Source organism: Chiloscyllium plagiosum, unplaced genomic scaffold (genome assembly GCF_037043375.1).
Source record: "Chiloscyllium plagiosum isolate Xiang-an unplaced genomic scaffold, Cpla_swu_hap1 HiC_scaffold_9, whole genome shotgun sequence".
Lineage (NCBI taxonomy): Eukaryota > Metazoa > Chordata > Chondrichthyes > Orectolobiformes > Hemiscylliidae > Chiloscyllium > Chiloscyllium plagiosum.
This window is the reverse complement of record NW_028270147.1, coordinates 100,585,694-100,607,766: the sequence shown is the minus strand read 5'-3', so window position 1 is coordinate 100,607,766 and position 22,073 is coordinate 100,585,694. Positions and strand designations below refer to the sequence as shown.

General features: G+C 42.5%; 1 protein-coding gene across 2 annotated transcripts in view; it reads left to right on the top strand.

Moving 5' to 3' along the window:
* The window catches only part of LOC122554081 (rab GTPase-activating protein 1-like), a 496,968-nt gene that overhangs the window by 67,937 nt on the left and 406,958 nt on the right, over positions 1–22,073 (top strand). For both annotated transcript variants that reach the window (XM_087990933.1, XM_087990934.1), the window contains exon 4: positions 4,892–5,099. In XM_087990933.1, coding sequence (XP_087847059.1) covers positions 4,892–5,099 — 208 coding nt within the window. The remainder of the gene's footprint in view (positions 1–4,891; positions 5,100–22,073) is intronic.

Genomic DNA, 22,073 nt, shown 5'->3' with positions numbered 1-22,073 from the left:
CTGGGGTATGTTTTGTGGTAAGCATAAATTATACAAGAGAGACGGTTTGCACCTTAATAGGTTGGGGACCAGCATTCTGGCAGGCAGGTTTGCTACTGCAACACAGCTACGTTTAAACTAAGTGGGGGGGGTGGGGGTGGGGGTGGGTGGGGGGGTGGGGTGGGATGTTTAAGAAGGAAATTGAAGGGAAAGTTAGAACCAGGGAAGTCAAGAAAGACAACTGTATCAATGAAGCAGAAAACTCAAAAAGGGATCATGCTGTAAGGTTGAGTAAAATAGGAGTTGATGGAAGGGTGAGGGCAGTAACAAATTAAAAATACTATATATGAATGCACGAAGCATTAGAAATAAGATGGATGAGCTTGAGGCTCTTTTGGAAATTGGCAGATATGATATTGTGGGGATAACTGAGACGTGGCTTCAAGTGGACAGAACCTGGGAAATGAATATTCGAGGCTAAACGTGCTATTGTAAGGACAGACTGACGGGCAGAGGGGGTGGGGTGGCCATGTTGGTAAGGGATGATATTCAATCCCTTGCGCCTGGGGACCTAGAATCAGGGGATGTAGAGTCAGTATGGATAGAGCTGAGAAATTCTAAGGGTAAAAAGACCCTCTTGGGAGTTATCTACAGGCCCCCAAACAGTAGTCTGGATGTCGGATGTAAGTTGAATTATGAGCTGAAATTGGCCTGTCGCAAAGATGTTACTACAGTTGTTATGGGGGATTTTAACATGAAAGTAGACTGGGAGAATCAGGATGGTATTGGACCTCAAGAAAGAGACTTTGTGGAGTGCCCCCGAGATGGATTCTTAGAACAGCTGGTGCTGGAGTCTACCAGGGAGAAGGCAATTTTGGATCTGGTATTGTGCAACAAACCAGAATTGATCAGGGACCTCGAAGGGAAGGAGCCATTGGAAAGTAGTGACCATAATACAGTGAGCTTCAATCTGCTATTCTGGAGGGAGAGGGGACAATCGGAAGTGACAATATTTCTGTTGAATAAAGGGAACTATGGAGCTATGAGGGAGGACCTGGCCAAAGTTCAATGGTGCAATACCTTAGCAGGGATGACCGTGGAGGAACAATGGCAGATATTTCTGTGTATAATGCAGAAGATGCAGGATCAGTTCATTCCAATAAGGAAGAAAGATCCTAGGAGGAGGCATGGGTGGCCGTGGCTGACGAGGGAAGTTAAGAAACATATAAAGTTTAAAGAGAAAAAGTATAACATAGCAAAGATAAGTTGGAAAACAGAGGACTGGGAAGCTTTTAAAGAACAACAGAGGATTACTAAGAAGGAAATACGCAGAGAAAAAAATGAGGTACCAAGGTAAACTGGCCCAAAATATAAAGGAGGATCGGAAAAGCTTTTTTAGGTATGTGAAAAGCAAAAAAATGGTTAAGACTAAAATTGGGCCCTTGAAGATAGAAACAGGGGAATATATTACGGGGAACAAAGAAATGGCAGAAGAATTGAATTGGTACTTCAGATCTGTGTTCACTGGGGAAGACACAAGCAATCTCCCTGAGGTAACAGTGGCTGAAGGACCTGAACTGAAGGGAATTTATATTTGCCAGGAATTGGTGTTGGAGAGACTGTTCGGTCTGAAGGTTGATAAGTCCCCGGGGCCTGATGGTCTACATCCCAGGGTACTGAAGGAGGTGGCTCGAGAAACCGTGGATGCGTTGGTGATTATTTTCCAGAGTTCGATAGATTCGGGATCAGTTCCTGCGGATTGGAGGGTGGCTAATGTTGTACCACTTTTAAGAAAGGTGGGAGAGAGAAAGCAGGAAATTATAGACCAGTTAGTCTGATCTCAGTGGTGGGAAAGATGCTGGAGTCTATTATAAAGGATGAAATTACGACACATCTGGATAGTAGAAACAGGATAGGTCAGAGTCAGCATGGATTTATGAAGGGGAAATCATGCTTGACTAATCTTCTGGAATTTTTTGAGGATGTAACTCTGAAGATGGACGAGGGAGATCCAGTAGATGTAGTGTACCTGGACTTTCAGAAAGCTTTTGATAAAGTCCCACATAGGAGGTTAGTGAGCAAAATTAGGGCGCATGGTATTGGGAGCAAAGTACTAACTTTGGTTGAAAGTTGGTTGGCTGACAGGAAACAAAGAGTAGTGATAAACGGCTCCATTTGGGAATGGCAGGCAGTGACCAGTGGAGTACCGCAGGGATCAGTGCTGGGACCGCAGCTTTTTACAATATATATTAATGATATAGAAGATGGTATTAGTAATAACATTAGCAATAACATTAGTAATAACATTGGGCGGCACGGTGGCACAGTGGTTAGCACTGCTGCCTCACAGCGCCAGAGACCCGGGTTCAATTCCTGACTCAGGTGACTGACTGTGTGGAGTTTGCACGTTCTCCCCGTGACTGCGTGGGTTTCCTCCGGGTGCTCCGGTTTCCTCCCACAGTCCAAAGATGTGCAGGTCAGGTGAATTGGCCATACTAAATTGCCCGTAGTGTTAGGTAAAAGGGATAAATGTAGGGGAATGGGTGGGTTATGACTGAGTGCTTGCGGTGACCCCCTGGTTAGATAGAGCTGGCTGTTATCTTTAAAAAAAATGCATGTTTGCAAATTCTCCTCCTTTCAGATCTGGAGACTTCAATGGCGCTGTTGAGAACATGAAAAGTGCAAACTGAGTGAGGGAAATCCAGCCTCGGGTGTTTTATTTTCCATTTGTTTGCTGCTCAGAGGCATGTGTCGGGGTGGTTTTACACTAATCTCCATCTTGCTACTTCCTCAGAGAATACTGACAGTTTTCACATCTGCCAGTTGCAAAGTTAGGGGACTGCTGCAAAGCTGCTGTGTGTCTGTGTGTTTTGAAAACCTAGTTTTAACAGTTTTGGAGACAGTGCCTGGGCTCCCATTGACTGTTCTCGGCAGCATTTCAGTAATCCGAATTCACTTTTAATCATTGTAAGCAAAAGACGTGATCATCGCAACAGTGTTGGTAATACCTCTTTTATGTAATGTTTTTACGGGCCCTTGAGATCTTGTTTGAATAATCCAAAATTTGGATAATTGGTGTTCGGATAACAGAGATTGTTCTGTACTTGTCCAAATGTCTTTTAAATGTAAATGTCTTTTAAATGTTGTAATTGTACCTGCATCCACACTTCCTCTGAAAGTTCATTCCATACAAGAACCACCCTCTGTGTAAAGATTTGCCTGTTAAAAACATGCCCCCTCCTTTGAAATCCTCCATCCTATGGAAAAGATAACTACTATTAACTCTATCTCTTCTGAACCACCTCCAGCTTAATATCCCTCCTATAACTGGGGTGACCAGAATTCTGGTCACAGTAGTCCAGAAAAGATCTCACCAATGTCCTGTCTGGCACGGTGGCTCTATGGTTAGCACTGCTGCCTCGGATTCCAACTATGACGACTGTCTGTGTGAAGTTTGCATGTTCTTCCGTGTCTGCATGGGTTCCTGCAGGGTGCTCTGGTTTCCTCCCATAGTCGAAAGATGTGCAAGTTAGGAGGATTGGCCATGCTAAATTGCCCATAGGTTAAATGCATTAGCCTGGGGAAATGCAAGGTTACAGGGTAGAGTAGGGGAATGGGTCTGTGTGGGGTACTTTTCAGAGGTTTAGTGTGGACTTGTTGAGCCAAATGGCCTGTTTTCACACTGGAGGGATTCTATTCTATTCTGTGGTCACCTCAATATGGCTTCCCTACTCCTATACTCAAAGGCAAGTGTGCCAAAAGCATTTTTACCCATCCTTTCTGTACATGATGCAAACTTCAAAGAATTATATACCTGAACCTCTAGGCCCCTCTGTTCTACAACACTACACAAGGCTGTACCATTAATTGTACAAGCCCTACCTTTGATGTGTCAAAATGCAATACCTCGCATTTATCCAGATTGAACTCCATCTGCCATTTTTCAGCTCATTGAACCATTTCATCAAGATTCCTTTGTAATCTTAGAAAACCTTCTTCACTGTCTACTATGCCACCAATTTTGCAAACGTACTAACCATGCCTTCTATATTCTCATCCAAATCATTAATATAAATGACAAACAAAAGAGGAACCAGAACCAGTCTGTCTGGAACACCACTGTTCACAGACCTGAAATCCGAAAAGCAACACCCCATTACTCTATCTCCTATTGTTAAGCCAATTATTTATACAATTGACAAGCTCACCCTGAATATATGATTGGTAAGATAGAAAAGTTCCTGCTATTTTATGAACTTTCTACAGATGATCTGGTTTCCTACACTCTGTTCCATCCCAGCTATCTACTCACCTTCCAGGAAGTGGAATTAATTTAATTTAGGATTTTATTGATGTAGCAGGATATCACAAATTGTCACAAAGGAAGGTCATTGCTGATGAGGCTTTTCTCAGAATTTGTGTGCTCCGTTCCACTCAATAGATAGTGCTCCTTAGAAGCAAGGCAATCTTAATAGGTCGGCAGTCTTATGAGAATATCTGGAGTCTAGTGAAGAGTGTGCTCCCAAAGTGTAGCAACCCACCTGTTCCCAATGCAGATTTTCGCTCACCATGACACACTGTGTACAGGGCGATCCCTGTATCCGCGAGTCTAGTTACTGCTGTTTCAGTTACCTGCGGTTTACCGCGGCCCGAACATATTATAGGGAATGTTCCAGAACCAGGGACCAGGAGGCTGCGGGGAAGGTACATTTCCCAAATAAATGAATGAGTTCGCTCCTATCCGTGGTTTCGGGGTTCTGCAGTCGGTCGATGAACATGTCCCCTGTGGGTATGGGGGGCAGCTGTCTTTCCAATATTTTCAGTTGTTTTTCTTGGAAATTGCATGCTGGAAGTCAGTGTGATGTACTTCGTCCTGTTGCAATCAGACTGATTTAGGATATATTTTCAACAGAACTCCTTGCACCTAAAGTTGCGTCACCCAGTGCTGAAGAAGAGGAGAGTGTGCTGTTCAACAAGTTAACCTACCTGGGCTGCACTAAGGTGACTTCTCCTCGCAATGAAGCAGAGGCTCTTCGTGCCATGGCCAACCTCCATGCTAGCTGCCGAGTTCCTATCCACATAACCCTGTATGTGCCAAATGTTGCAGATGGATCCGTAAGGTAAGGCTGGCCAGTCATTCTGTTTTTGCATTATTTTTCAAACTTTACTAACTAATTGATGTTAGCTATAAACAATGAGGATAATTACCTTTAATTTAACAAAGAAATCTCAAGATGGCATGCAAACCTTCATCCTGTGCACATGTTGAGTGATATCAACCTTGGGAATGGCACTTGTTTTTGAGGTTTGACTCAATGTTGACATCAATTGTTCTCAGTTAACTATAATCACAGGGAGTAATTTCTGTCTCTGCATTAGTGTAATTCTTATAAAAATTTGATTTGATATATCAAAGTTCTTAATTGAGTTAAACTATGGTTTAATTTCCTGTGGTTTCCAACAATGAAGCTGGTTGTCATGCCAGTGTGAGATCAGCAAAGAGAGACTTTCTTCTTCAGGGGAATGTGGGTTGAATATAGAACCGGAGTTTCAGAAATGAAATGGTGGTTCTTTTACAACCGTGACCCTGCATCAAACCTGATGCTATGGAATTAATCAGATAATCAATACTTAAGTTGGATAATGCTTGAAGCACTCATTCCAGCCTTGATCCAAACATTCTTGTCAATTTTAAAGGAGAAGGTGAAGTTGCTGCCTTTATTTTTTTTTTAATTCATGGGATGTGGGCATGACTGGTTGTCCAGGATTTATTGACCTTCCCAGGTGGTTTTTTTAGATCAGATTAAATTACTTACAGTGTGGAAACGGGCCCTTCGGCCCAACAAGTTCACACCGACCCTCCGAAGAGCAACCCACTCAGACCCATTCCCCTACATTTTATCCCTTCACCTAACACTACGGGCAATTTAGTATAGCCAATTCATCTGACCTGCACATTTTTTGGACTGTGGGAGGAAACAGCAGCACCCGGAGGAAACCCACGCAGACACGGGGAGAATATGCAAACTCCATACAGCCAGTTTGCTGAGGCGGGAATTGAACCCGGGTCTCTGGCGCTGTGAGGCAGCAGTGCTAACCACTGTGCCACCGTGCTGCCCAGGTGTTCTTGAGATGATGTAGTGAGCTGCCTTCTTAAACCACTGCAGTCCATTTGGTGTAGATTCACCCGCAGTGCTTTAGGGTGGGAGTTCATGGATTCTGATTCAGTGGCAGTGAAGGAATAGCAATATATTTCCAAAACAGGAATGGTATGTGGCTTGAAGGGAAACTTGTCCCGGTGTATCTTCCAGATGGAAGTGGTTGTGTGTTTAGAAGAAACACTGGAACAAAGAGGAGCCATTTGGCTTTTTGAGCCTGCTGCAGCATTGGAAAACAACATGATGATTGCTTTTGGTCTCAGCTTCACTGCATCCCATAATCTTCTCTGTCAAAACATTGACCTAATTTAGCCTTGAATAACTTTAGTAACAGACTTCACTGCTTTCCGGGGAAGACTCGAATGTGTTCATTCCATTCAATATTCAATCAATGTTGAACTGTCATCATTAGTGTACTGTGACTGCAATATGGATAACCAACAATTCCATGCATCAACATGCGAAGCTCAAATCCAACAGTACCTCATTCCCTGTATCCTGTTCTTTCTTTTCTTTGTTGGGTAACTTGCTTTTTGCAGAGCTTTAGCAACACTCTGAAAGAAAACAAAAATTCTCTTTGTCCCTTTCTTAAAATGGGAGACCTCATATTTAAAATATTTCCCATTGTTTTAGTCTCCTCCACAACAGGAAGACGTGTCAAAGAGCCTTGGTGAGATGTAGCTGTGCATTTTGTAAATAGTATGTGCTGCATTGGCACTCTGACTAGGTGGTGAAGAGAGTGAATATTGAAGGTAGTGGATGGAGTGCCAGTCAAGTAAGTTGCTTTTTCTGAACGTTGTTGAGTTTGTTGAGTGTTGTTGGCGTTGCACCCATCCCTTTGGGGAGTCAGGAGGTGAGTTATTTGCCATAGAATTTCTAGCTTCTAACATACTCTTGTGGCCACAGTATTTATATGGCTGGTCCATCTCTGTGACATTTAGCTTTGCACTGAGAATGTCCTAAAGAGCCTGGGCAAGTCTGAGGCCAGTGGAGGTTGAATTGAAAGCAGTGTAATGGATGAAGTCAGACATGATACAAAATAAGTAATTGTGGTTGTCAGAGACCAACTGTCACAGTCCTCAAACATCACTGAGAATTACTTAGGAAATTAATCTCAGCCCACCCATCTGCAGCTGCTCCTTCAATAGATCGAAAAGAGATGTTCATAGTTAATCCAAAAAAGGGGAAAGCCCGAACTATTTTTTTTGACCTTCATTAGTGCCAACACTGCTCGAGTCTCCCACCTTCAATATGCTGTGGCTTAGTATTGACCAGAAGCTAATCCAGACCAGCCCTGTCAGTTATTGGCTACAAATGTGTCATAAAAATTGGCCTTTTCAGCAATAAATGTCCCACTTCAATGCTCTTTTCCATTGTTTGCAAAGCTGAGATCAAGGATATGTTGAGAGAATATTCCCCCACTTTCTGGGTGCAGCAACAACAACAGCTTAACTTCATCTAGAACAGAGGAATTGACTCAAATATGTTCATTCCATTCAATATTCAATCAATGTTGAACTGTCATCATCGGTATACTGTGACTGCAATATGCATAACCTACAATTCAATGCAACAACTCGCGAAACTCAAATCCAACAGTATCCTTTATTACTGAGAAGTTCAGATAGTCTTGGAGGCAACCCTACCTCCACATTCCCATCCAAGCTACACGCAGTTCTGACTTGAGCATATGTACTGTTTTTCTTTTTTTGTTGGGTAACCTGCTTTTTGCACAAAGATTGTAGTGGATCAAGAGCTATGGTCAACATCACTTTCTCTGAATAACTGTAACCAACCAATTTGTGACCCTTTAGGAACTGCTCATCTGTTGAGCAGGTATTTAAAGAAATGGAATGTTAGCCCATTGGACCAGTAGGTTCCCTAAGTTGAGGAGTTGTGTTTATTTACCCAACTCTTCTTTCTTTGGCTTCTTTATCTTTTGATATAATGTTGTTTGTTAACATGTAAGTTTCACAATATTCTATCTGATTTTCACTTTCTTCAGTTGCTATCTTTTACTCTGGTTCTGTTACAACTGAGCTACTGATTTACAGCCCACTGAAACAGACAATCCTGTCACAGAAAATATTCTCAGTATCTTTTGGTAGGTGCTGGGTTAGGCTGTTTGAAGATTGCTGAACAATGTCTTATTTTTGACTAAGTTAAAAATCACACAACACCAGGTTATAGTCCAACAGGTTTAATTGGAAGCACACTAGCTTTCGGAGCGACGCTCCTTCATTAGGTGATTGTGGAGGGCTCGATTTTAACACAGAATTTATAGCAAAAATTTGCAGTGTGATGTAACTGAAATTATACATTGAAGAATTGATTGTCTGTTACCTGGACTATATCACACAACACCAGGACTATAACCTGGTGTTGTGTGATTTTTAACTTTGTACACCCCAGTCCAACACCGGCATCTCCGAATCATTATTTTTGACTGTTTGTTAGCCCCCTGCAGATCCTTCCTCCATCATGTACTTCCCCTGAAATGCATCTGTAGTTTTGTTGTAACTACTCCACATAGTAGCAAGTTATTTTTTTTAATTTAAATGACTCTCTAGATAAAGATGTTTTTTCTGAATTCTGTACTGGATCTTATATTGACGGTTGAGAGTGTGTTCCTGGAAAAGCACAGCAGGTCAGGCAGCATCCGAAGAGCCTTTCATCAGGCTACAGCCCAAAATGTCGATTTTCCTGCTCCTCGGATGCTGCCTGACCTGCTGTGCCTTTCCAGCAACACAGTCTGAACTCTGATCTCCGGCATCCCCAGACCTCACTGTCTCCTTATATTGATGGTCTCTAGTTTTAGATTCCCTAAGATTTTTTTGAATTATGAATCCCACTATAAAGAGTGCAATGAACATATACTAAAACAAGTGGTTTTTGAGAAGTTACTGCTCATTACCATCATCCAATTAAGGAACAGTTTAGTTTCTTATGAATAAAATAATGTTGTATCTTTGTGATTACTTCAAATAAATTTGTCAATTTTTCAGACTTTGAAAAATGTGAGTTTTATATCAAATTAGTTTATGAACTTATTTATTCATCTATTTATTGAATTGAATTAGCTTTATTGTCAAGTGCTCAACTGAGTGCAGTGGAAAGTTTAGAAGTCGCCACTTATGATATCATCTTAGGTACAAGGTACCTTGGTACAGATTCTTCAGTGCAAGTTTTTAGGAAAAGAAAATTGGAAAAATGAAGAGGTAAACAGTCTAGTTTTAGCAATAAAGGAGAAAATAGGGAAATAAAAAGTTCAGTACAACGGTTCTTCCAGCTAGTCCACACTGGCATTGAGCCTTGGGTCTGCACTGGGCCTTGATTCCTGATTGCTCTGGGCTTCACCTCAAAGCTCTCGAGGCTGGGAGACAGCCTTGGAATCACCTTGAACCTGGAAGTCCAAGCTGAGGCCACACTGGGCCGAGAGACCACCAAGCTGGGCTAAGAAAGCGCCACGCCGGGACGGGAGACTGCCACGCTGTGTTGGGAGACCCCCATGCCGGGCCAAGAGGACGCTTCGCCAGGTCCCTGCTGAGGCCGGGAGAGCGAGAAGAAAGAAAAGAGAAGGAGTAAAAAGAAGAAATGAATGGAGCGGATGAGCGCTGTCTGAAGCTGGCATTTACTCTGCTGCCATCTTGGTCTGACTTACTGTTACAATCTCTGTAAATTAGCCTTTTAGAAAACTAAAACTAATTCCCAGGGGCCGGTAAAAAGGATTTGTACAGGATTTCACATTTAAAGACCTTTTTTTTTCTCCTCTTTTCTCTCTTCTCGCTCTCCCGGCCTCAGCAGGGACCTGGCAAAGTGTCCTCTTGGCCCGGCATGGGGGTCTCCCAACCCAGCATGGCAGTCTCCCGTCCCGGCGTGGCGCTCTCTTAGCCCAGCTTGGTGGTCTCTCGGCCCAGTGTGGCCTCAGCTTGGACTTCCAGGTTCAAGGTGATTCCAAGGCTGTCTCCCGGCCTCGAGAGCTTTGAGGTGAAGCCCAGAGCAATCAGGAATCAAGGCCCAGTGCAGACCTAAGGCTCGATGCCAGTGTGGACTAGCTAGAAGGACCGTTGTATTGAACTTGTTATTTCCCTATTTTCTCATTTATTCCTAAAACTAGACTTTTTATCTCTTCATTTTTCTAATTTTTGCAACAAGGAAAAAAGCAATATTGACTAAATATTTCAACATTATTTTGCGAGCAACTTATGTTTTAAAATATGGAAAGATACTTTTCTCTTAATTTTTATTGCAACCAAAGCTTCTATGCTACAACTATATTTTAGATAGTCTCTTAGGTGGGCATTCAATTTCCTACAACCAGTCCAAAGTAATTCTTGCTTCCCAGAGATTTGGCTCTGTTCTTTCCTTTTCACAGCCTGGTAACTTTAACCCCAGAATTAATTTTCACAGTTAGTGAATTGGAGATTCCTTCCATGAGCAAAAGCTAGGAGGATCTACACACTTGTTTAAATGCCCCCAACCCAGTCTTTTCAATCTGATTGTGGGCTCCATTAGCGTTCTTGCATGGTGTACCATGGGCTTTCTTCCTCTATTTCTCTTCTGGATCCAGGCAGTGTCACCTAACTGTGGAGTTCAAGGGTGTCTTCTAGGAGAGTGTGTAATCTGGTTGTACAATTCCTATGCACTCTGGCACCCTAAGCCATTTGTAGGGTGACATGAACAGCACTTGAAAAAAGAGGAAGAGAGAGACAAAGGCAGAGACCACACGGTCAGTGAATCAAATGAGAAAGAAACCTCCACTGATGTCTGACACAGCATTAAATCTGCACAGCCACTGCCTTTGCTGTTTGAGTTCGAGTATCTCTGGACATTGGAGTGCTTCTAAGAAAAATTAACAAACAGTGAAAATCCTAGCTGACCTTGAAGGAACCTGTGTAGGGGATCCAGGTGTAACCATACTGTTTTTTTGTTGTAAATCTACAATTGTGAGTAGAGTGGGTTCTTTTTGATTATATGTTTCATTAAGATCTGTCTCTTGATTAAATTTTAATAACTATAAAACATAGGTACTAAGCCTGGAGCAGTCTTTTTTAGACTAGTATGACTGTGCTATCTTCTGGGTCTGTAGATTAAGGTGCAATGATTTCCATGTTACTGACGATTATGTCTGTGTTTGTTTGCGAATCCTATCAGATCGCATGGATCAGTTGCAGCAGCACTTAGAGGCAATGAGGACTCTACAGAAGCTAGGTGGTGTGATGGGTGGCAGCTGCAGGAAGGGAGAAAAACTGCAGATACAGTCAGGTAGATGGCTTACTTCCAGGAAAGGTAGGAGGAGGAAGTAGGTAGTGCAGGAATCTCCTGTGGCTATCCCCATCTCAAAGAAGTATGCAGTTTTTGGAAAATGTAGGGGCTGATGGACTTTCAGGGGAATGTAGTATGAACAGCCAAGTTTCTGGTAGTGAGACTGGCTCTAATGTAACAAGGAGTACGTCAGGTTTCAAGCGATTGATTGTGATAGGGGACTCTCTAGTCAGAGGGACAGACATGTTTCTGCAGCCGACAGTGAATAATTACAGAGGAGGTGGTGCTGGATTTCTTAAAATACATAAAGGTGGATAAATCCCCTGGACCTAATTCGGTATACCTGAGAACCTCTATAAACCTCTGTGGGGCGGCGAGGCGGATCAGTGGTTAGCACTGCTGCCTCACAGCACCAGGGACCCGGGTTTGATTCCAGCCTTTGTCAGCTCTCTCTACGTTCTCCCCGTGTCTGCGTGAATTTGCCCCGGGTGCTCTGGTTTCCTCCCACAATCCAAAGATGTGCAGGTTAAGTGAATTGGCAGTGCTAAATTACCCATAGTGTTCAGGGATGTGTAGATTAGATGCATTAGTGTAGGGTAGTAGAGTAGGGGAATGAGTCTGGGTGTGTTACTCTTCAAGGGGTCGTGTGGACTTGTTGGGCGAAATGACCTGTTCCTACATTGTAGGGAGTTTATGAAGTGATTACTGGGTCCATTGCTGAGATGTGTGTACCATTAATTGTCATAGGTGAGGTGCCGGAAGCCTGGTGGTTGTCTAACACTGTTTAAGAAAGATGGTAAGGAAAAGCTGGGGAACTATAGACCGGTGAGCCTGACATCGGTGGTGGGCAAGTTGTTGGAGAGAATCCTGAGAGACAGTATTTACTTGTATTTGGAAAGGCAGGGGCTGATTAGGGATAGTCAACATGGCTTTGTTCTTGAGAAATCATGTCTCGTTAACTTGATTGAGTTAAAAATCTCACAACTTTGTCCATCCCAGTCCAACACCAGCACCTCCACGTTGTAACTTGATTGAGTTTTTTGAAGAAGTAACAAAGAGGATTGATGAGAGCAGAGTGGTGGATATGACTATAAGGACTTCAGTTAGATGTTTGACAAAGTTCCTCATGGTAGACTGATGAGCAAGGTTACTTCACATGGAATTACAGGGATAGCTAGCCATTTGGATGCAGAACTGGTTTGAAGGTAGAAGTCAAAGGGTGGTGTGGAGTGTTACTTTTCAGACTGGAGGCCTGTGATTAGTGATGTGCCACAAGGGTGGTTGATGGGTCCATTGCATTTTGTCATTTATTGAAAAGATTGGATGTGAACATAAGAGGTATAGTTAGTAAGTTTGCAGATGATACCAGAATTGGATGTGTAGTGGACAGTGAAGAAGGTGACCTCAGCAGTGCTACAGGCAGTGGAGTTTAATTTGGATAAATGTGAGGTGTTGCATTTTGGAAAGGCAAATCAGGGCAGGGGTTATACACTTCAGAGTAAGGTCCTAGGGAGTGTTGCTGAACAAAGTGACTTTGCAGTGCAGGTTCTTGGTTCATTGAAAATGGATAGAATAGTGAAGAAAGTGTTTGGTATGCTTTCCTTTATTGGTTAGAGCATTGAGTATAAGAGTTGGGAGGTCATATTGCGGTTATACCGGACAATGGTTCGGCCACTTTTGGAATATTGTGTGCAATTCTGATCTCCCTCCTATAGGAAGAATGTTGTGAAACTTGAAAGGGTTCAGAAAAGATTTATGAGGATGTTGCCAGGGTTGGAGGGTTCGAGCTATAGGGAGAGGCTGACTAGGCTGGGGCTGTATTCACTGGGGTTCGGAGGCTGTGGAGTGACCTTATGGAGGTTTATAAAATCATGAGGGGTATGGATGCAGTAAATAGACAAGGTCTCTTCCCTGGGGTGGGGCTGATGAATGAGGGGGCATAGAGTTAGGATGATAGGGGAAAGATCTAAAAGGGACCTAAGGAGCAACCTTTTTATGCAGGGGGTAATGCATGTGTGGAATGAGCTGCCAGAGGAAATGGTGGAGGTTGGCACAATTACAACATTTCACTGGATAGATGTGTAAATAGGAAGGTTTTAGAGGGTTAGAGGCCATGGGTTGGCAAATGTGACTAGATTAATTTGGGATATCTGGTCGGCATGGATGAGTTGGACTGAAGGGTCTGTTTCTGTGCTATACATTTCTATGTCTCTATGACATGGATCATGCACTGATGTATGAATGCTGATTAACTCTCCTTTAAGTCCCCTTTTCACTCTATCTTGAATTAAATTGACCTTTAAAGTAGAACTGTTACAAAACATAGCATTCTTAATACTTTTCTGGGACTTCGGAGGTAAGAGTCGATCAACAAGACAACTTTCTGATTCAGTATGTGGATGTACCTAATAGAGAAGGTGCAAAGCTTGACCTACTCAAGCTATAGACAGGATAGATCGAGTGAATCTTTAGAAGAGTATAAAGACAGTAGGAGTATACTTAAGAGGGAAATCAGGAGGGCAAAAAGGGGACATGAGATAGCTTTGGCAAATAGAATTAAGGAGAATCCAAAGGGTTTTTACAAATACATTAAGGACAAAGGGGTAACTAGGGAGAGAATAGAGCCCCTCAAAGATTAGCAAGATGGCCTTTGTGTGGAACTGCAGTAAATGGGGACGATATTAAATGAGTATTTTGCATCAGTAATTACTGTGGAAAAGGATATGGAAGATATAGATTGTAGGGAAATAGATGGTGACATCTTGCAAAATGTCCAGATCACAGAGGAGGAAGTGCTGGATGTCTTGAAACGGGTAAAGGTGGATAAATCCCCAGGACCTGATCAGGTGTACCCGAGAACTCTGTGGGAAGCTAGAGAAATGATTGCTGGGCCTCTTGCTGAGATATTTGTATCATCGATAGTCACAGGTGAGGTGCCAGAAGACTGGAGGTTGGCAAACGTGGTGCCACTGTTTAAGAAGGGCGGTAAGGACAATCCAGGGAACTATAGACCGGTGAGCCTGACGGTGGTGGTGGGCACGTTGTTGGAAGGAATCCTGAGCGACAGGATGTACATGTATTTAGAAAGGCAAGGACTTTAGGGATAGTCAACATATCTTTGTGCGTGGGAAATCATGTCTCACAAACTTGATTGAGTTTTTTGAAGAAGTAACAAAGAAGATTGATGAGGGCAGAGCAGTAGATGTGATCAATATGGACTTCAGTAAGGCATTCAACAAGATTCCCCATGGGAGACTGATTAGCAAGGTTAGGTCTCATTGAATAAAGGGAGAACTAACCATTTGGATACTGAACTGGCTCAAAGGTAGAAGACTGGAGGGTTGTTTTTCAGACTGGAGGCCTGTGACCAGTGGAGTGCCACAAGGATTGGTGCTGGGACCTCTACTTTTTGTCATTTACATAAATGATTTGGATGTGAGCATAAGAGGTACAGTTAGTAAGTTTGCAGATGACACCAACATTGGAGGTGTATTGGACAGCGAAGAGGGTTAACCTCAGATTACATCAGGATCTTGACCAGATGGGCCAATGGGCTGAGAAGTGGCAGATGGAGTTTAATTCAGATAAATGCGAGGTGCTGCATTTTGGGAAAGCAAATCTTAGCAGGACTTATGCACTTAATGATAAGGTCCTAGGGAGTGTTGCTGAACAAAGAGACCTTGGAGTGCAGGTTCATAGCTCCTTGAAAGTGGAGTCACAGGTCGATAGGATAGGGAAGGCGGCGTTTGGTATGCTTTCGTTTATTGGTCACGCTATTGAGTACAGGAGTTGGGAGGTCATGTTGCGGTTGTACAGGACATTGGTTAGGCCACTGTTGGAATATTGATTGCAATTCTGGTCTCCTTCCTATTGGAAAGATGTTGTGAAACTTGAAAGGGTTCAGAAAAGATTTTCAGAAAAGGATGTTGCCAGGGTTGGAGGATTTGAGCTACAGGGAGAGGCTGACAGGCTGGGGCTGTTTTCCCTGGACCGTCGGAAGCTGAGGGGTGACCTTATAGAGGTTTACAAAATTATGAGGGGCATGGATAGGGAAAATAGGCAAGGTCTTTTCCTGGGGTCGGGGAGTCCAGAACTAGAGGGCATAGGTTTAGTGAGGGGGGAAAGATATGAAAGAGACCTAAGGGGCAACTTTTTTACAGAGAGGGTGGTACATGTATGGAATGAGCTGCCAGAGAAAGTGGTGGAGGCTGGTACAATTGCAACATTTTAAGAGGCATTTGAATGGGTATATGAATAGGAAGGGTTTGGAGAGATATGGACTGGGTGCTGGCAGGTGGGACTAGATTGGGCTGGGATATCTGGTCGGCATGGACGGGTTGGACCGAATGGTCTGTTTCCATTCTGTACATCTCTATGAGTGTCAACTCAAATCATTTCAGAGGATGAGGGTGTCACTGGCTAGGCAGGCATTTATTGCCCATCCTGAATTGCCCAGAGGACAGTTAAGAGTCAATTGCATTGCTGTGGGTCTGGAGTTACATGTGGGCAGTCCGGGGTAAAGATGACAGTTTCCTTCCTTAATGGACATTAGTGAATCAGATGGGTTTTTCTGACAGTCAGCGATGGATTCATAGTCATTGCTAGACTCTTTAATTCCAGATTTTCTTTTATTGAATTCAAATTGCACCATCTGTTGTGGCAGGATTCAAACCCAGGTTCCCAGGACATTATCTGGGTCTCAGAATTAACCGGCCCAGCGATAATACCACAAGGCCATTGCCTCCTGCCGAGAGGGGGAATGATGCTTCTACTTTTGTTTGCTCATACTCATTGCACTATCTTCCCATAAAATAACCTGGCTCCCCAATTAATCTTTCAGTACCAGCAGATTCAGATCTGCCTTGGCAGAATCCACATCTGGTAATATGATCATTATTCTGAATATAAGTATAATTCCCGCATTTTGCCCTAAAATAAATGTTGTCCCAAACTCAGCAATCGTATAAAGTTTCACATTTGTAACATGCAGGCATAGCACTGAAATATTTGGAACTGTTGCTTCTTGGTAAAATGGAAGAAATTGTTTTGAGGCTTCCTTGTGTATTTCTGCTTTTATTTCCAAACTTACTTCAGAAAAGAGATGTGGGTATTTCAAGATGTTATTCTATGTAAGCCGAGTCCTGTGACTCCCAGCTACGCATGCTTAACGTACAGATTAGGGCTGAATCTACAATTTGTGTTCCCTATTGTGTTCAGGCAGCATCCAAGGAGCTTCGAAATCATGCTGCCGGACCTGCTGTGCTCTTCCAGCACCACTAATCCAGAATCTGGTTTCCAGCATCTGCAGTCATTGTTTTTGCCTGTAACTCCGCTATCGGTAGCTATGTACATTGAGTGAGACTGCTGAGGAAACAGGATCTAAATCATTTCCCGGACGTAGTTCTACGTGCTGCATTAGGTGTTAATAATCAGTTTTGTTGTAAATTGGGTTTGTGCCATATCAAGTCTGTACTAACCGCTGATTGCGCATGAACCTAACATGCTGGAGTCTGTTCATTCATGTAAGTCAAACCTTGCACCCGCTTCTCAATTCCTCCCTTTTGGGATTTAACTTGGTGAATCCTCAATTTAAGAAAAATATCGGCACGACTGATTTATACATCTGTTTCTGAGCAGCTTACACCTTTTTTGAATGTTGAGGGCAGGACAGGACCCTCTGCGTGGTGAGACACCTTACCGTGGTGCAGGGGTTAAGGATTCCTTTTGGAATCCTTCGAAGAGCTCACCTTGACTGTTCCTGTATGATGCAGGTATAGCCATGATGAATGGCACTGGTCTACTTGTATCAGGCATCCTAGTTTTGCTAGCCACCCTCTAGACTGAACCTTATTTCTCTTCACAAACCTGACTGTATCGAGAATATTTTAGACTTTAAAAACAGTTTTGAAAGTTGCTGGCAACAAATCGCAATATACACATTATCTCTGCTTAAAATGCCAAATATATTTAGCTCGTTAGGTCTGGACTGAATTTGTCCTTAGACCACTGAAAAACCTTACCACATTTTCAGCAAATGCTTATTTTAGCTACATTTTCAGTCTTTTGTCACACCCGCTTTAAATATTTAATATGAACATTTGAACCACATCGATCTATTGCCTCTCTATGCTTAGTTACTGCTTTAGTTTCTCCAAAAACAGTGAATGTTATAGCTGCAGCTTCTGAAACATCCAGTCTTATGTAGAGTCATAGAGTGATGCAACGCAGAAACAAACCCTTTGGTCCAACTCGTCAACGCCTACCAAACATCCTAAACTGATCTAGTCCCATTTTCCAGCATTTGGTCCATATCTCTCAAAACCCTTCTTATTCACGTACCCCAACCTATTGCCTTTTAAATGTTGTAATTGTATCTGCAACCTCTGGCAGCTTGTTCCATACAGACCTCGCCTTCCGCATGACAAAGCTGCCCCTTTCCCATCTTTCCCATCTCATCTTAAACCTATGCCTTCTGGTTTTGGACTGCCCCACCATGGGAAAAAGATGTTGGCTATCTACCTTACCATGATTTTATAAACCTCTATAAGGTCACTCCTCAGCCTTCCCTCCAGGAATAAAAGCCCCAGCATATTCAGCTCCTCCCTGTAGCTCAGACCATTCAATCATGACAATATTCTTGCCAATCGTTTGTATCTGTGCTCAAATCAAAACATCTCACAATACAGAAGAAGGCTGGTTAGCTTGACATGCTTCTTCATCCACCTCCCAATCATCTACTTTAGACTCATCACAATGCAATTAAACTTCTACATCTCCTCAAAATTCCACTGGAGTCTGACTCCTTCATACTTTCAGATCAGAACTATCCACTGGGAAGAAAGTCCTTTTTGGTGGTTTTGAAATTGTTTCAAATCTATTGCCTTCGGTTGCTGACCCCTTTGCAGAGGAGAGAGTTCCTCCTCATTTGTTCTATCACAGTGTATATATTCAGGTTTCCTTTAAATCTTATCTACCTTAAGAACAATCCCAGTGATGCCAGGTTCTTCACAGAGTTCACTCGTCCCTCATTCTGACGCATTTCCTCTGTAAACTCTTCAGTCCTCATCATCCCTGGGTCTCAGTATTCTGAACCCCTGTCTGCCTTACATAGTCACATTTCTGTGCTGTGGCCAGTTTTAGATTTGGAAATCTTAATGTTTAGATGCTTTTCTATTGTGGATCTATAATGGTATCATGTAAACAAAGCAACTGCATGACTTGCGCCAGCCACACCACCATCTTCTCTGTTCGCCCACTGCCTGTCTCTGTTCGCACCTACCCTCCCTCTCTGACCACATTCATGTGTTTGAGGGACTGAGCCCTTTCCTCTGCCCTTCCCATATGGACTCTTTGCTCCACCTGCCTCATGAACCCCCTTTCCCTTGCAGCCCACTCCCCCGCAGTCCTCTTTTCCTATGTCCATCTCAGTGCTATACTCTTGTCTCCTGTATGCTGAGGGGTTGGTCAAGATTATGTCACTTGTGTTGAGTGCTACCAATGGTATTCAAGGATACAGTCACAATTTACCCAGTGAATAAACATAGTGAAACGCACATACTATCACCTCTGATGGAAACTGTCTCTTATTGCCAAGTTGTACGACTGGGTATGTATAGCACAGTGCTTTGAAAAGTGCAGGAATGTTTGTGTTTTGGAAGTTTTAGATTATGACTGTTGGTTTTCAGAAGGTTTAGTGCACTGTTCTGTCAACTGTGTGGTGGAACTCTGTGGGAGGCATTCCATTTGTACTGGTTAAAGGGAGTAATCAGTTGGAAGACTGCTGAGGTGTACCAACTGAATTTTTCCTACCTTGTTTTATTGTCTCTTATATTAAAAAAAAATATGCTGCTAAATGGCTATTAATAATCTCATCTTCATTAATTGAAGTATTTATGGTACTAATTTTTAAATTCATCTCAACCACTTATCTTGGTTACAATCACTAACACTATTCATCTGTCATCCACGCAGTGTTGTTGTTGAAGTAATGGTCAATAAACGTCTAACAGCCCTTGGGTATAAATGACACTTTTTTTTGATTTTCTGCGTGTCAGTTCACTTGTTCTAGTCTAGAAGCCATTCTGATGTGTGGCATCCCCTTCTTATGCCCTCATGGCATCGAACAATCCCTTACGTTTGCATGTTCCTATCCATTGTCTGTAAGATAGTGTGCCTTGTTGATTTGAGGTGCATCAGTTCATCTATATATTGTACTTCCTTGTGTTGGTACATATTTATGCAGTTATTTTCCTTAAATTGTGTAACATGGATGTGTTCCTGTTACTTTTGCAACCGAGGTTGCGGCCAAGTATTCCGTCTGCCTCTCCTGTCTGCTCTGAAGTGGAGAGAAAGGCACTTGCACTAACGTTTGTTTTAGATTAATAGCAATTGTAATAATAAAATTAGGAACAAAAAAATTGTTGACTGCTGAGATTAGTTTTCAGAGCCCTTTACATATTGAGATCTATTTTGAACATTTTCAACCATTTTGACAGTCTTCCCTTGAGGTAGGAGTAATCGGTTCATTGCGCCTAGCTAAGCTCCGCTTGGGTTCCTATTGTGTTAGACCGTTAAGGAAAGATGTTGTGAAACGTAGAAGGATTCAGAAGAGATTTACAGGGAAGTTGTCAGGATTGGTGGGTTTGAGATATAGAGAAAGGCTGAATCGACGGGGACTATTTTCTCTGGAGCATCAGAGACTGAGGGGTGCCCTTATAGAGGTTTATAAAATTGAGAGGCATGGATAGGGTGAAAGCCAAGGTGGTTTTCCCAGGGTAGGAGAGTCCAAAACCAAGAGGGTATAGGTTTAAGATGAGAGGGGAAAGATTTAGAAGGGACCTAAGGGGCAACTTTTTCACGCAAAGGGTGGTGTGTGTATGGAATGAGCTTCCAGAGGTGGTGGTGGAGGCTGGTACAGTTACAACACTTGAAAGGCTTATGGATGGGTATATGATTAGAGAGGGTTTAGGGGGATATGGGCCAAATGCTGGCAAATGGAGCTAGATTAATTTAGGATATCTAATCAGCATAGATGAGTTGGACTGAAGGGTCTTTTTCCATGTTGTAGATCTCCGTGACTCTGACATGTTTCCTGCCATATTTGGTTATATGCTGCATCACTATCCACGAACATCTCAGTTAGGAGCAGGAATACGTTATTCGGCCCTTCAAGTCTGCTTTGCTATTCATTCGAGTCATGCCTGATCTGGTTTTAATCTCAACTCCACAATCCCACTTAGCCCTAATAATCTTTCACTTCCTTCATTAAAGAATCTTTTCACCCCTGTTTTAAAAATAGTCAACGACTCTGCCTCCACTGTCTTTTGAGAAAGTCTGTGCCAAAGACTCAAGGAAAAGAAACTGCATGATCTCCATTTTCAGTGGGTGACCCATTATTTCTAAACAATAACCCTAGTTCTCTCACCAGAGGAAACATCATCTCTACATCTCCCCTGTCAAGTCCCCTGAGGATGTTGTATGTTTCAATCAAATTGCCTTTTACTATCTGAACTCAAGTAAATTCCATAGAATCCCTACAGGGAGTACAAATCTACCCTGTCTAACCTCTCTTCTATTCACAATCATCTCATTCAAGTATTAGTCCAGTAAACCTTCTCTGAACTGCCTCCAATAGATTTACATCCTTCCTCAATGTGACCAATACTGTGCCCAGTACTCGAGATGTGGTCTCACTAATGCTGTATAACTGAAGGTTAAGCCTTTACATTTGTGTTCAATTCCCATGCAATAAACAAGAGCATTCTACTTGCTTTCCTAATTACTTATTGTAACTTTGTACTAACCTTTTGTGAGCATCTGAGCTGTGCAATCTCCTGCCACATAGGCAATATGCTTTCTTATTCTTCCTGTCAAATGGAAAAATTCACATGTTCTCACATTATACTCCATTTATCTGATCTTTACTGACTCACCTAACTTCTCTATATCCTTTAGTCGCTTCCTTGTGTCCTCTTTACAACTTACTTTTCTACCTATTTTTGTGTCACCAGCAAATTTAGGGACCATACCTTCTATCATGTTTATATAAATTGTAAAAATGGTTGAGGCTTAGCATTGATCCCTGTGGCTGTACTGCTTGTGTCTTGCCAACCAAAATAAATGTACTTATGCCAACTGTAGTTCCTGTAAGCCAGCCATTTCCCTGCCTATGCCAATATATTACCTGCATAATAAGTTTCTATTTCTTGCAATAACCTTTGATGTGGCACCTTATCAAATGTCTTCTTGGAATTGAAGTAAAATATGTCCAGAGGTTCTCCTTTATCCACATTACATGTTAATTCTTCCAGGATCCTCCATAAATTGGTTAAATGTGGTTCCCATTTGACAAAACCATTTTGACTCTGCCTGACTATCTTGCACTTATCCAGAGTTCTGTTATGACATCTTGAATAGCAGCTTTGAGCATTTTTCTTGGGATAGATGTTAAGCTAACTTACCTACAGTTTTCTGCTTTCTCACTCCCCTTTTTGAATGAGGGAATTTCATTATCTATTTTCATTATCATAGAGCCTTTCCCACATCTAGTGCATTTGAAACATTAAAGCCAATGCATCAACAATCTCACTAGTCACTTCTACGATTCCACGGCAGAAGCTATCAAAACGTGGGGACATGTCAACCTGAAATTCCAACAATTGCTGAGCATTT